The sequence below is a fragment of the Pristiophorus japonicus genome, chromosome 13 (assembly GCF_044704955.1).
Source record: "Pristiophorus japonicus isolate sPriJap1 chromosome 13, sPriJap1.hap1, whole genome shotgun sequence".
NCBI lineage: Eukaryota > Metazoa > Chordata > Chondrichthyes > Pristiophoridae > Pristiophorus > Pristiophorus japonicus.
The window spans coordinates 112,233,197-112,247,620 of record NC_091989.1 but is presented as its reverse complement, the minus strand read 5'-3'; the positions used below and the strand labels follow the sequence as shown (position 1 = coordinate 112,247,620).

Sequence of the window (14,424 nt, the reverse complement as noted above, 5' to 3'; positions counted from 1 at the left end):
ACTGTCCTACATGCCTTTTTCACTGCCAGAATCAATTACTTCAATCCTCCACTCTCTAAGCATTAGTTCATCCAAACTCTACTGCCCGTATGCTGTCCCACACCAAGTCCACCTCGCACATCCTCACTGACCCACATTGGTTTCAAGTCATTGCGCCCACTCCTTGCAACATTACATTTTAAATTCTCATCTTTGTGTTTAAATCACTCCATGGGCACAGCCCTCTCCATCTCTGTAACCTCCTCCAGCCCTTCAACCCCTTCCCTGAACTCTCCACTTGTCTGAGTCTGGGCTTGTGAACTCCCCTCCCCTGCCGTGTGGTCAGACATTTGAACTGCATGCTCTGGTATTAGCTCATTAAACACTTCCACCTTTCTTGATACCTTTAAGAGTCTCCTTCAAACCCACCTCTTTGACCAAGCTTTTGGTTATCCCTCCTAATATCTCCTTTCGTTCAATATCCACTTTTTTCCCATTACTCTGCTGGTGGCCTCAGGTCACTCTTCTACATTAGTGATGCTTCTACACATGCAAGTTGTTGTATCGCCTCAAACAGGCCTTGTAGGGTCAGAGCTCATCTGAGCAGTTTTCATTTAACTATTCTTCTTTGTTAAAAATGATCCAGTTATTAATGATCTGAAGGAATCTTCTGTTGCGGTTGCAGTCGAAGTGTTGAGTGATCCCAGCCCAGGGGATAACTGATCTAAACAAGTTGGGGCCGAAATTGTCCACTGCCCGAAACGAGGTGCGCCTTCCACTTTTTGCCATTCATTACCGCTGCAATGGATGTGGTGGCCATTCGAGGGAAATTCAGCACTTTTGCAGAAAGAAAGGAGCGGTGCTGTAGTGGTGGTGGGATTGGGCTGTTTGCAGCGGGGTGGGGGGCGGAGCGGCTGATTGTGTCACGAAATTCAGCTGCTGCCAATTTGCTCATCACGAGGCAGCTGCTCCCTGGCAGGTTAAAGGGCAGGTTTTGCAGCGAGGCCCTGAGCACTGAGTATGTCTCTGTTGCTTTAGAAGGAATGGATAATCCAAGTAGTCTAAGGAGGGCCAGCTGTTCTCGGATGTGGAACTTGAGACCCTGATCCAAGCTGTGGAGGCACCTTCTGTATCCAGACACAGACAGATCCACTCAAGCTGTGTTTGTGAATCCCTGGAGACAGATCGCTGTGGAGGTGTCGGGGAGCTCCATTCATGACCGCAAGCCACCCAATGCAGCAAAAGGCCGAACGATATCATTCGACTGATGAAAGTGAATATGTTCCCCCACCTTTCATCTGCAAGCCTCTCCTTCACCTACTCTTATTTCCCACCTTCACAATATAGTTAGTGAAGCAGTGATTGCTTAGGCATGTATTTCTATATGTGTATACTCACAATGGAGGGTCCCTTTCATGTGAGTTACACAGCATGTAATGGACCCACACTTGCACTAATTGCCGAGGCCTCATGACAATGTTACATCTTTGCTTTGCAGGCCAATGTCTCTCACAAGCGTTTGCAGCAGCAGAGCACTGGTGGGAGCAAGACCGATATCCAACAGCTGACTGATGTAGTAGAGAGGGTGCAGCGGCTAGTGGACACACATGTTGCCTTCCCTGTGGCTGCCAGTCATGTGGATCCCACTCGGGGCAGCATGGGTAAGTGAAGGCCTTACTTTAATGCCATCTCTCCCTGACAGTCCAATGCTCTACCAGTCAGTTGCTTATGATTGTGTGCAAGTGCTTGCTGCATGGTCCAATGCCCTACCTCACCCTGACGGGACCCCTTGTGCCATTTATGATTGAAAATGAGACCCCGAGTGTGAGCCACAGCGGGACCGAGACCCTTGAGGCAAGTGTGATCCAGCGCCAGGACGAGACCCTTGAGCCGATTGCAGATATTGCCGGCATGTCCGATGAGAACAATGAAGAGGGGGACAGTGTTGCCAGCACCTTGTCACTGCTTCCTACACTCGCACGCTCCAGCTCAGATACTAGGTGTAGATGGTCATTGCAGTTAGATTTAGGAGAGGAGTCAGCACTGGGTGATGTACCGGGGCCTACCGGGCTGCAGCATGGTCAAAGTCAAAGGGAACCTCGGGTGCCATCTCTCTAGGGGGCGAGTTCACGCGCGAGTTCTGAAGCAGAGGATTCAGATGAGTCCATCAATGTTGGGGGTTTTGAAGGAAGGGTGGAGGTCAGCATTCCCAGATGTTGCGGGAAATGGGAAGGATGCCCGAGAGCCTGTCGCAAGTGGTCAGGAGCGTGAAGGAGTCTGCCTCCTGTATTGTGGACAGCTCTGTGAACACCATGGAACCTATCATTGCCAGTGTGCAGGCAATGGTGGACTCCCAAAGCGACGTGCAGATCCAGCTGTGATGCCGCATGTCGTGGGCGATGTGGCAGCTGCCAATACAGCACAGGTGCAAGGGAACGTCTGAGTGCCGTTTTGGAGAGGATGGCCGCTGGTCTGGAAGCTCAGAATGCTCTCATGCACTCTGGGCAACAGGCCATGGAGCATCTTACTGCTGTCGTCTCTGGGGGCATCAAGACTGTGTCTGCTCTCATGCAGTCTCAGCTGGATGCCACATGAGATCAGACTGCTGCTATCACGGCTGGGTCCACCACAGTCCACGGGGGACCTTCCGGTGTCGCGCCACCCCACCGACCTGTGCACCAGCAGATTGGTGGGGATGGTGAGGTACTGCCCCCGGTGGAGTGGCGCAGGCTCATCGGACCAGGATCCCAATGTGGTCTCTCACGATCACAGCAGTCCTGAGCCGAGACCTGCCACTCCACCATTGCTGCTAAGCATGTAATCGCCCCAGCCAATTCCGACTGAAGGTGCCAAGGCGGATGCGGCCCATCTGCAGCTGGCCCTTCCAGTGCCAGAGCTGGTCGAGTGCATCCGAGAAGGACATCTGTATCTTCTACACCTGAAACACAGCAGCCTTCCCAGAGCCATGATGCAGCCAGGGGAGACACCACAGCGTAGTTCGAGAATAGGAATGTGTAAGAGGGGTTATAAGGAAATGCACAAGGGTGAGAATTGATTATGTGTATGTTTTGTGGATCCATAATTTCTGATGTAAAAATCTTTTTTTGGATTTGATTTTCTGTGCAGGTCTCTCATTTGACTGTGGGGAATGCTGTGTGACAGGGCTCATTGGTTTGCCCAAGGTGAAGGCTAAAGTGTCATGAACTCAGTGGAAACGAGCAGCAATGAAACGGTTTCGGACTTCCCTTGCAGGGTCTGGATGGCAACGCCATCTCCTGCGTGGCCGCCAACCAGAATCCTCGTCCTCCTCCTGTGCCTTCTCCTCCTGGTCCTCCTCTCCCTCCTCCTCCTCCTCTTGTTCCTCCTCGTCCTCCTCCCCTGCCTCTTCCTCCTCTTCCTCCTGTTCCTCCTCCTCCTCCTGTTCCTCTTCCTCCTCCTCCTCGTGCTGGTCCACCTCCTCGGGTGGTAATGCTGCCTCCCTCATCCTCCAATGGTTGTGGCCTCATGATTGCCAGGTTGTGAAACATGCAGCAGATGACCATGAATAGGGAGACCCGCTCAGGCAAGTACTGCAGTACTCTGCCTGAGCGATCCGGGCAACGGAACCTCTGTTTAAAGATTCCGATGGTCTGTTTAATGATGCACCTGGTGGCTGAATGAATCAATGTACGATTGTTGTGCAGCAGTTCTGGGATGTCGAAAGGGAGTCAGCAGCCAAGTGCAGAGTGGGTAGCCCTTGTCTCCAAGGAAACAGCCGCAATCTTGGTTTGGCCGAACAAAGACGCCTGGCACACCGCTCTGGCGCAGGATGAAAGCATCGTGGCTGCTGTCAGGATACCAGGCATCAACTGCCATGATGTGGTCGCACACCAGCTGGACATTGAGGGAGTGGAATCCCTTGCAGTTTCGGAAGATCTTGGGATTGTTCTGTGGCACCCTCAATGCCATGTGCGTGCTGTTATGTAAATGTATAGTTAAAATGGTGTGCCACAGGGGGCGCTGTGGTGGGAGACCCGAAAGTATCTACAAGACAGAGTATAAAAGGCTGCCCACCACACCTGAGAGGTACTCTGGAGTTACACAATAAAGGACTAAGGTCACAGCAGTTACTGCAACACCAGACTGTGTGGAGTCAGTGATTTGAGTGCTACATACATCACAAATTGGCGACGAGGACACGGATGAGCTTCACGCAACCATGACTACTTTGGGCTCGCTAAAGGATTTCACAGAGGGTAATGACTGGGATGCCTTTACGGAAAGGCTCAAATACTACTTTATAGCAAACGACCTGACGGGGGACACGAACGCACTGAGAGAGAAGCGTAAGGCGATATTGCTTTCCAGTTGTGGCGATGAGGTTTACCGTCTCGTCAGGGATTTTCTGGCACCCGCGAGCACCAAGGACATGTCATATGAGTAGCTGATTAAACTCATTCGAGGCCAACTGAAACCGAAGGAGAGCATCCTCATGGCCAGGCACAAATTCTACCACCACTGCAGACCTGAGGGCCAGGATATCACCAAATATGCTGCGGACATCAGGAGACTCGCGGCGCCATACGATTTTGGCACACACCTTGACGAGGCATTGCGAAACGTCTTTGTTATGGGGATTGGCCATGAGGGTCTCCTTCACAAGCTGCTATCCACTGAACCTACAGTCAGCCTGCAGCAAGCCATCAACATCAGCCAGGCATTTATGACCTTGACTTGCAGCACCAAGCAGATGATCCACACGGTCTCGAACCCGGCAGGTACTAATCACAGGATAGTGCCCGTTACGGACAAAACTGCAGAACGTGGCTTTGCCCAGGGCAGAGAGCACAGACTTCAGGATCCTGGAACTCAGAGTCCGTCAAGAGGGGCTAATCGAGTAGCACCATGCTGGCGCTGCGGAGGAAGCCATGGGGCTCACCGGTGCAGGTTTGTGGCGTACACATGCAATACCTGCCACATGAAAGGGCACCTTCAGTGTATGTGCAAAAGAACACACCGTGTGGCTGAGGAGATGGTAGATGATCTACTATCCAGCGAGGAGCAGGTAGAAGAAGATGATGCGTTTGGACTGTATACGTGTACCGACGATTTGGCCCCAGTGATTATGGAAGTCAAGATTAACGGAGTTCCAGTGAGTATGGAAGTGGACACGGGGTCGGGTCAGTCGCTGATGAGTAAGAAAACTTTTGATAAACTGTGGATCAACCCAGCTGCACGACCCAAGCTGGCCCCAGTCACGGCAAAGCTGCGCACCTACACCAAGGAACTGATACCTGTTCTTGGCAGAGCGGATGTGCAGGTATCTCATGGGGACGAGAAGCATGGTTTACCTTTGTGGATCATTGCAGGTGATGTGCCGATGCTACTCGGCAGGAGATGGATGGGAAAGGTCCGTGGGAGTTGGGAAGGCTTCATTCCTCCACAGACCGCTGTCCCCCGTGTTCACAAGCAGCAGTGCCGACCGAGCTGGAGGAGAGAGAAGGGCTTCGACGGGCTGCTCCAGCAGGCACCGTCGGCCCGCAGGCAGAGGCCAGTTCCAGAGGACGTGTGTGTGTGTGGCGGCTCCTGGGCAAAAAGGTCAGCTGTGTGGGGTGCTCCGGAGGATGCGGCGGAGGGGGGGCCGGTGCGTTGCGGCTCCCGGGTGCGGTCGAAGTGTGGTGGATCTCGAGAGAGAGAGTCAAGAGCGAACCGTTAGGCAGTAGCAGGCTAGAGTCCAGCAGGGAAAACACCCAGCAAACCAACCTCGCAAAAGGGTCTGAAGAAGGAAAGCTGTTCATCGGCGGTCTCAATCTCGACACAGACGAGCAGGCGCTGGAAGAAGTGCTCTCCAAGTACGGGCAGATCTCCGAGATGCGAGTGATCAAGGACAGGGACGTTTTCGGTTTCAGCACAGCAAGCTCAAGATGGTGGCAAGCCTCGTGGCAGCAGAGTTCTGCAGAGAAAGGCAGGCAGAGCACCTAAAATGGTGACGCCCAGTGGAAGCCTCGTGGGAAAAACAAGATGGCGTCTTAAAAGAGAAATGTACCCGGGAGTCTTAAAGGGGCCTTACACCGTTGGCGGTCCCCATAAAGAGACTTTTGTAAGGGCAAGAGTGAGTCAAAATGATGACTGTGATTTGTAAGATGACGTGATTTATGACGAGTTAATATTTTGATGCTAAAATGATTTCTGTGATTAAAATGATTGATGTGATTGGTGAAAAAAGTTAATATCACAATGCACAAGTAAAACGGTTAATGGATCTGTGACTAACATGACCAATGGACGAATGCGATTTCCGATTTAATGTGATTCATGCAATGGTTCAGTGGCTGCAGATGAGTCGCAAAGGCAACTATTTTCTGAGAACAGAGGCAACGCACTAGTTGCGATATCCTGTCTCAGCGCAGCCCATTACCTCGGGCAAAAAGGGGCAGTATGCGGCCACCATACCTCACCCAGTGGAGCTGGGATTAAATAACTGTTCAGTGTACCTGCAACATTTTGATATAACTCTTCAATGCATCTATATGTACCATACAAATGTACTGTCTATGTGTACCTACTTTCTATTGGGGGCTATGTTTGTGTACTTCATCAACCATGTAAGGACTGCAAATACCACATGCTTGCACCGGATCGCAAGCATAATCCCGACATGGAGGGGGGAAGAGGGAAGTGGATGGTCATGGACTCACACTCACAAATCAACCAGGACGAACAAGGCCGAGGTTTCCGGCAATGTGCTTTTGGAAATGGGGGGGTGGAGGCGGGGGGGAGTGAGATGTTATGTATTGTCCAGGTACATTAAATGTATAGTTACAATGGTGCACCACAGAGGGAGCTGTGGTGGGAGACCCGAAAGTACCTGCAAGACAGAGTATATAAGGCTGCCCACCACACCTGAGAGGCACTCTGGAGTTACACAATAAAGGGCTAAGGTCACAGCAGTTACTACAACACCAGACTGTGTGGAGTCAGTGATTTGAGTGCTACATACATCACAGGTGCAGTCTGTGATGCCCTGAACTCTGGGGAAGCCCACAAACCTCACGGATCTGGTCTGCCGCTCCACCTGCTCCTTCTCCCTGTTCATAGGGAAGAATATGTCGTCCCTCCTCCTCTAATACAGAGCACCTGTCACTTGAAGAATGGAGCTTTGTGCGGCGAACTGGGAGATGTTCGAGATATCTGCAGTTGCAGCCCGAAAAGATCCAGTCGCATAGAAATTGAGTGCGAGGGTCACCTTTGATGTGACGGTCAGAGCTGTCCTCAACCTTGTTTGAGGCTGCAGGTCTGGCTGCAGGAGATTGCACAGCTCCCTCATGATATCCTTGCAGAACTGCAGTCTCCGGAGACACAGGTCATCCGTAAGCTGCCCAGGACAGTGATAAGCTCTTTGCTGTACGTTCTCAGTTTCATTTGGATGGGGCTCAGGGCTGGTCTGAGTGCCTTGTTGCACCACAGTCACTCAAACATATTTTTACTCATGATGGATTGGCTAGCGCCAGTGTCCAGTTCCATGGCTACGGGTAAGCCATTCAATTTTACATTTAGCATTATAGGTGGCCATTTCGTCGAAAATGTGTGCACCCCGTGTACTTCAGCATCTGCCCCCTCTCTCTGAGGCTCGGAATTGCTTTGATCCACTATGGACCGATCTTCGTCTGCCACGTGATGGTTTGCGGGTTTTGCAGAGCTTGCAGCTTGTCTGCAAGCTCGTTGGAGGTGCCCCATTGTTCCACAGCTCTTGCAAACATACCCTTTGAAGCAGCATAAATAGGCTGAATGGAAGGCTCCACAATAACAATTGCCTTGCATTCATCCTTTGTTGCAGATTTTGAGTCATCTGGGTCACCTGAGGCCTGCTGGCAGTTGCAGACTCGTGGTTTCTGCCCTGTACATTTCTGCTAGCAAACACAGTTCCAGTTAATTTATGAACATTGCTAGCACTTGTGTGCTAAGAGATTTGTTTGGTGTTATCACTGGTGGACATAAACACCTGTGCTATCGCAATGGCCTTACTGAGGGTCAGTGTCTCTACAGTCAAAGGTTTTCAAAGGATGGTCTCGTGGCCAATGCCCAGTACAAAAAAGTCTCTGAGCATTTGCTCCAGGTGGCCATCAAACTCACATTGTCCTGCAAGTCGCCTTAGCTCAGCAATGTAGCTCGCCACTTCCTGACCTTCAGATCACTGGCACGTGTAGAACCGATACCTCGCCATCAGCACGCTCTCCCTCGGGTTAAGATGGTCCCGAACCAGTGTACACAGCTCCTCATACGACTTATCTGTGGATTTCACCGGAGCCAGAAGATTCTTCATGAGGCTGTAGGTCGGTGCCCCGCAGACTGTGAGGAGGACCGCTCTCCTTTTTGCAGCGCATCCTTCTCCGTCCAGCTCGTTAGCTACAAAGTACTGGTCTAGCCGTTCGACACAGGCTTCCCAGTCCTCACCCTCCGAGAACTTCTCCAGGATGCCCACAGTTTGCTGCATCTTTGCGTTGGATTCGTATTCTCGTTGCCAGTTATTGTGTTCCTAACACAGATGAGACTGCACACAGGGAGGTTAAAGTAACAGTGACCTCAGTCTTTATTAAGACACTCCAGAGTGAGGAACAGACCTGAGGGGCCGGCTTATATACAGTGCTCCCAAGGGATGTTGGGATCCCTTGGGACTTCAGGGGATGCGCTCCCTGGTGGTGGAACATGGGAGTGCATGCTTTAAAGATACACAACAGATAGGTCCTGCTGCCATCATGTGTGTGCAGGCGTCTTCCTCTCACAGCTGCCTCAATGCCTTCTCCCTCCTGCCCTCCTGCTGATGTTGCTCCTCACCCTCTGCAACCTGCTGCTACAAACATCTGCCTCCTGTGCATGCTGCCTCATGTCCATCTGGTCCACTATGTTGTGCGGGGGATCAGCAAACCCGACCTTCCTCCTGTTGGTAGTCCCTTCCTGAGGTTATTCCTGGAACACCTCTCTGGGTTCAGCTCTGTCGCCCTCTCTGTCCCTCAGCCATGTCCGCAGCCTCTGCAGCTGTTGGAGCCGGTGCCACCTTCTCCTGCGTGTCTCCCTGCCACACACAATGTGCAGGAGGTGCTCCGCTGCCAGCACTGACCCCATTTAGTTCTCCTCTGCAAGCAGAGCCTCCAGAATCACGGCTCTCTGTTGTCGAGATTGAAGAGTCTGACGTACGATCACTCAATCCCGCTGTCAATAAGCCAACTCACAATGTTTCAAAAAGTGTGAAAAAATCCTCTTTGTTGTCGAGATTGAAGAGCCTGGCCCACTATAACTGAATCCCGCTGTCATTAAGCCAACTCGCAATGTTTGGAAAAGTCAAAATAAATCTCACCGACAAGAATGCTGCTATACGCAACACGCCTTTAAAGGCCGCTGGCGGTCTTGAGCATGCACTGTATATCGACTCAAAAACCTGTCGTTGGTACCGATAGGTGGTTAAAAGACTATTTGAGGTGAATTTACCTTCCGGGGCGGGTCCGTGGCGGTGCGCGTTCTGATGATGTCATCAATCAAAGGGGCAATTGTGATTCCCTTATCACCAAACACACAGTGTAACATTTTCTTTCTCCAACACTTTTAATCACCACCTCGTGGAAACACTTACCCAAGAGAAATTGGCAGTCACACCAAATTCGAAATTGGAGCGCTGATTCACTTTGATCACAGCAGCCTTGACATTTGGAGTTACAAAGGTTTTACTGTCCTCGGGAAAGTTCATATTCATCAGTACCTTACGTAGATCGGACCCCAAGCTGTAAAATAAACAGATAGTTTGCACTGGACCTGATAACAAAAATAGGAATTCACTCAGGGTAGATTTTAACTTTGTCCCTTAGTAATAAAAATCAGGAAAGATGTAAACCGGGCTGACGATTCGCTCTCACCGATTTCACACTATTGCACAAAGTCACACTCTACCCCATTGACTTTGCACCACTGATGTGACGTGTCACGCTGATGGAGGGTGTAGCAAGTCACAGCTGCAATAATCATCCATTTGGCTTTTCCTGGGAAAGTTTTCTGAATATGTCACTTATTTATCACATGTCAATCCTTGTCATAATATAATCTGTATTTATGCTATTATCTAAAATATTTACATTTATTTGAAAAGCAGATATCTTTGCATGTTCTACATAAGCATAACACGATTTTCCGACAATGAAAATACCTACTTTAAATTGGAACTAAACTGCTCAGAATTTGAACCAAATGCTCCCACAGCATACCCGAAGTTCCTTTGCATGTGCAACCATAGGAGTGCCCAAATTTCCTGTCCTGAGGGGCCCCGTGGCAGGGCCCAATGTTATAAAACATTTGTAAGATATTTTATATTCATCATGTCACCCGATCTTAAGTGTTACTTATAGATATATACACAAATAGAAAGATGTGAAAAGGCCACCAGGGCCATCCATGCTTTCTCTAGCCATTAGACTCTGAAAACTCAGATACCACTCTCCCCGATGCAGAGCGTATTATCTACAAGTTGCACTGCAGCAACTCATCAAGGTTTCTTCGACAGCACCTCCCAATCCCACAGCCTCTACCACCTAAAGGGACAAAGGCAGCAGGTGCATGAGAACATCACCACCTCCAAGTTTCACTTCAAGACATACAGCATTCCGGTTTGGAAATATATCACCGTTCCTTCATCCTGGAACTCCCTCCCTAATAGCGCTGTGGAATTACCTTCACCACACAGACTGCAATGATTCAAGAAGGCAGCTCATCATCCCCTTCTCAAGGGCAATTGGGGATGTACAATAAACACAGGCCTTTCCAGCAATGCCCAAATCCCAATAATGAATAAAGAAAAGATAGTGGAGCAAGCTTTCCTCGGTTCATTGATGGTTTTGTATAAAGTGGTTTAAACGTATCTTCCCTAGAATGTAGGCGTCAGCTGTGGCTCAATGGTAACACTCTCGTCACTTGTCCGAGTCTCACGGATGGCGAATGATACTTAAGGGGTTGACAGTGGATGGACAATGGCAGACATTTAGAGACTGCATAGATGCACTACAACAATTGTACATCCCTGTCTGGCGTAAAAATAAAAAAGGGAAGATGGCTCAACCGTGGCTATCAAGGAAAATCAGGAATAGTATTAACGCCAAGGAAGTGGCATACAAATTGGCCAGAAATAGCAGCGAATTCGGGAACTGGGAGAAATTTAGAACTCAGCAGAGGAGGACAAAGGGTTTGATTAGGGCAGGGAAAATAGAGTACGAGAGGAAGCTTGCAGGGAACATTAAGACGGACTGCAAAAGCTTCTATAGGTATGTAAAGAGAAAAAGGTTAGTAAAGACAAACGTAGATCCCCTGCAGTCAGAATCAGGGGAAGTCATAACTGGGAACAAAGAAATGGCAGAACAATTGAACAAGTACTTTGGTTCGGTATTCACTAAGGAGGACACAAACAACCTTCCGGATATAAAAGAGGTCAGAGGGTCTAGTAAGAAGGAGGAACTGAGGGAAATCCTTATTAGTCGGGAAATTGTGTTGGGGAAATTGATGGGATTGAAGGCCGATAAATCCCCAGGGCCTGATGGACTGCATCCCAAAGTACTTAAGGAGGTGGCCTTGGAAATAGCAGATGCATTGACAGTCATTTTCCAACATTCCATTGACTCTGGATCAGTTCCTATCGAGTGGAGGGTAGCCAATGTAACCCCACTTTTTAAAAAAGGAGGGAGAGAGAAAACAGGGAATTATCGACCGGTCAGCCTGACCTCAGTAGTGGGTAAAATGATGGAATCAATTATTAAGGATGTCATAGCAGCGCATTTGGAAAATGGTGACATGATAGGTCCAAGTCAGCATGGATTTATGAAGGGGAAATCATGCTTGACAAATCTTCTGGAATTTTTTGAGGATGTTTCCAGTAAAGTGGACAAAGGAGAACCAGTTGATGTGGTATATTTGGACTTTCAGAAGGCTTTCGACAAGGTCCCACACAAGAGATTAATGTGCAAAGTTAAAGCACATGGGATTGGGGGTAGTGTGCTGACGTGGATTGAGAACTAGTTGTCAGACAGGAAGCAAAGAGTAGGAGTAAATGAGTACTTTTCAGAATGGCAGGCAGTGACTAGTGGGGTACCGCAAGGTTCTGTGCTGGGGCCCCAGCTGTTTACATTGTACATTAATGATTTAGACGAGGGGATTAAATGTAGTATCTCCAAATTTGCGGATGACACTAAGTTGGGTGGCAGTGTGAGCTGCGAGGAGGATGCTGTGTAGCTGCAGGATGACTTGGATAGGTTAGGTGAGTGGGCAAATGCATGGCAGATGAAGTATAATGTGGATAAATGTGAGGTTATCCATTTTGGTGGTAAAAAGAGAGAGACAGACTATTATCTGAATGGTGACAGATTAGGAAAAGGGGCGGTGCAACGAAACCTGGGTGTCATGGTACATCAGTCATTGAAGGTTGGTATGCAGGTTCAGCAGGCGGTTAAGAAAGCAAATGGAATGTTGTCCTTCATAGCGTGGGGATTTGAGTACAGGGGCAGGGAGGTATTACTACAGTTATACCACACCTGGAGTATTGTGTACAGTTTTGGTCTCCTAACTTAAGGAAGGACATTCTTGCTATTGAGGGAGTGCAGCGAAGGTTCACCAGACTGATTTCCGGGATGGCGGGACTGACATATCAAGATAGACTGAATCAACTGGGCGTGTATTCACTGGAGTTCAGAAGAATGAGAGGGGATCTCATAGAAACGTTTAAAATTCTGACGGGTTTAGATAGGTTAGATGTAGGAAGAATGTTCCCAATGTTGGGGAAATCCAGAACCATGGGTCACAGTCGAAGGATAAGGGGTAAGCCATTTAGGACCGAGATGAGGAGAAACTTTTTCACCCAGAGAGTGGTGAACCTGTGGAATTCTCGACCACAGAAAGTTGTTGAGGCCAATTCACTAAATATATTCAAAAAGGAGTTAGATGTAGTCCTTACTACTAGGGGGATCAAGGGGTATGGCGAGAAAGCAGGAATGGGGTATTGAAGTTCAGCCATGAACTCATTGAATGGTGGTGCAGGCTCGAAGGGTCAAATGGCCTACTCCTGCACCTATTTTCTATGTTTCTATGTTTCTATGATTAGTTTAATGTTCAGTGTGGCTAGACTCATGATTGTGCAATGAAGGAATGTGCAACAAAGGAATGCTCTGCTTTATAAGGGGAGGAGAATAAACCTAAGAGGATTTAAATATAGACTAAAATCATCATGAGACTTTGTGATTGTTTATTGGGTAAGGAATTTAAGGGTGGCATTTTTTTACTCATTTTTTACTGTATAATAGATTAATATTTATTATTTAATAATTAAATTTAATATAATTTAAAAAGGGAGAAAGGGATACACCGAGTAATTAAAGGCCAGTCAGCCTAACCTCAGTGGTGGGAAAATTATTTGAGAAAATTCTGAGGGACAAGATAAATCTTCACAGATTAATCGGGGACAGTCAGCATGGATTTGTTAAGGGAAGGTCATGTCTGACTAAGTTGATTGAATTTTTTGAGGCTGTAGCAAGGAGGGTCGATGAGGGTAGTATGTTTGATGTTGTGTGAGAATTTTAGCAAGGCTTTTGATAAGGTCCCACAGGGAAGACTGGTCGAAAGTAAAAGCCCATGGGATCCAAGACAAAGTGGCAAGTTGGACTCCAAATTAGCTCAGAGGCAGGAAGCAAAGGGTAATGGTTGATGGGTGATTTTGTGACTGGAAGGCTGTATACAGTGGGACTCCGCAGGGCTCAGTACTGGGTCACTTGCTTTTTGTGGTATAAGTCAATCATTTACACTTGAATGTAGGGGGTATGATTAAGAAGTTTGCAGGTGATACAAAAATTGGCTGTGTAGTTGATAATGAAGAAAACTGTAGACTGCAGGAAGCTATCAATCAACTGGTCAGCTGAGCAGAACAGTGGCAAATGGAAGTCAATCTGGAGAAGAGTAAGGCAATGCATTTGGGAAGGGCTAACAAGGCAAGGGAATACACATTAAATGGTAGGACACTGAGAAGTGTAGCGGAACAAAGGGACCTTGGAGTGCATGTCCACAGATCCCTGAAGGCAGCAGGCCAGTAGATAAGAAGGCACACAGAATACTTGCCTTTATTAGTCAAGGCATAGAATACAAGAGCAGGGAGGTTATGCTTGAACTAGTTAGGCCACAGCTAGAGTACTACATGCAGTTCTGGTCACCACATTACAAGAAAGAAGTTTTGCACTGGAGAGGGTACAGAGGAGATTTATGGGGATATTACGTTTACTGGAGAATTATAGCTATGAGGAAAGATTGGATAGGCTGGGGTTGTTTTCTTTGGAACAGCGGAGTCTGAGGGGAGATCTTTTTGAAGTGTATAAAATTATGAGTGGCCAAGATAGAGTGAATAGGAAGGACCTATTTCCCTTAGCAGAGGAGTCAACAATCAGGGGGCAT

General features: G+C 48.4%; 1 protein-coding gene across 1 annotated transcript in view; it reads right to left on the bottom strand.

The window, feature by feature from the left end:
• Positions 1-2,179: 2,179 nt before the first annotated feature.
• Positions 2,180-14,424, bottom strand: part of LOC139278173 (uncharacterized) — a 64,432-nt gene continuing 52,187 nt past the window's right edge. The window contains exons 5-9 of the mRNA XM_070896827.1: positions 9,587-9,734; positions 5,722-5,936; positions 4,346-4,426; positions 3,818-3,934; positions 2,180-2,387 (exon numbers count right to left, since the gene is read on the bottom strand). Of these exons, the coding sequence (XP_070752928.1) occupies positions 2,180-2,387; positions 3,818-3,934; positions 4,346-4,426; positions 5,722-5,936; positions 9,587-9,734 (769 nt within the window). The remainder of the gene's footprint in view (positions 2,388-3,817; positions 3,935-4,345; positions 4,427-5,721; positions 5,937-9,586; positions 9,735-14,424) is intronic.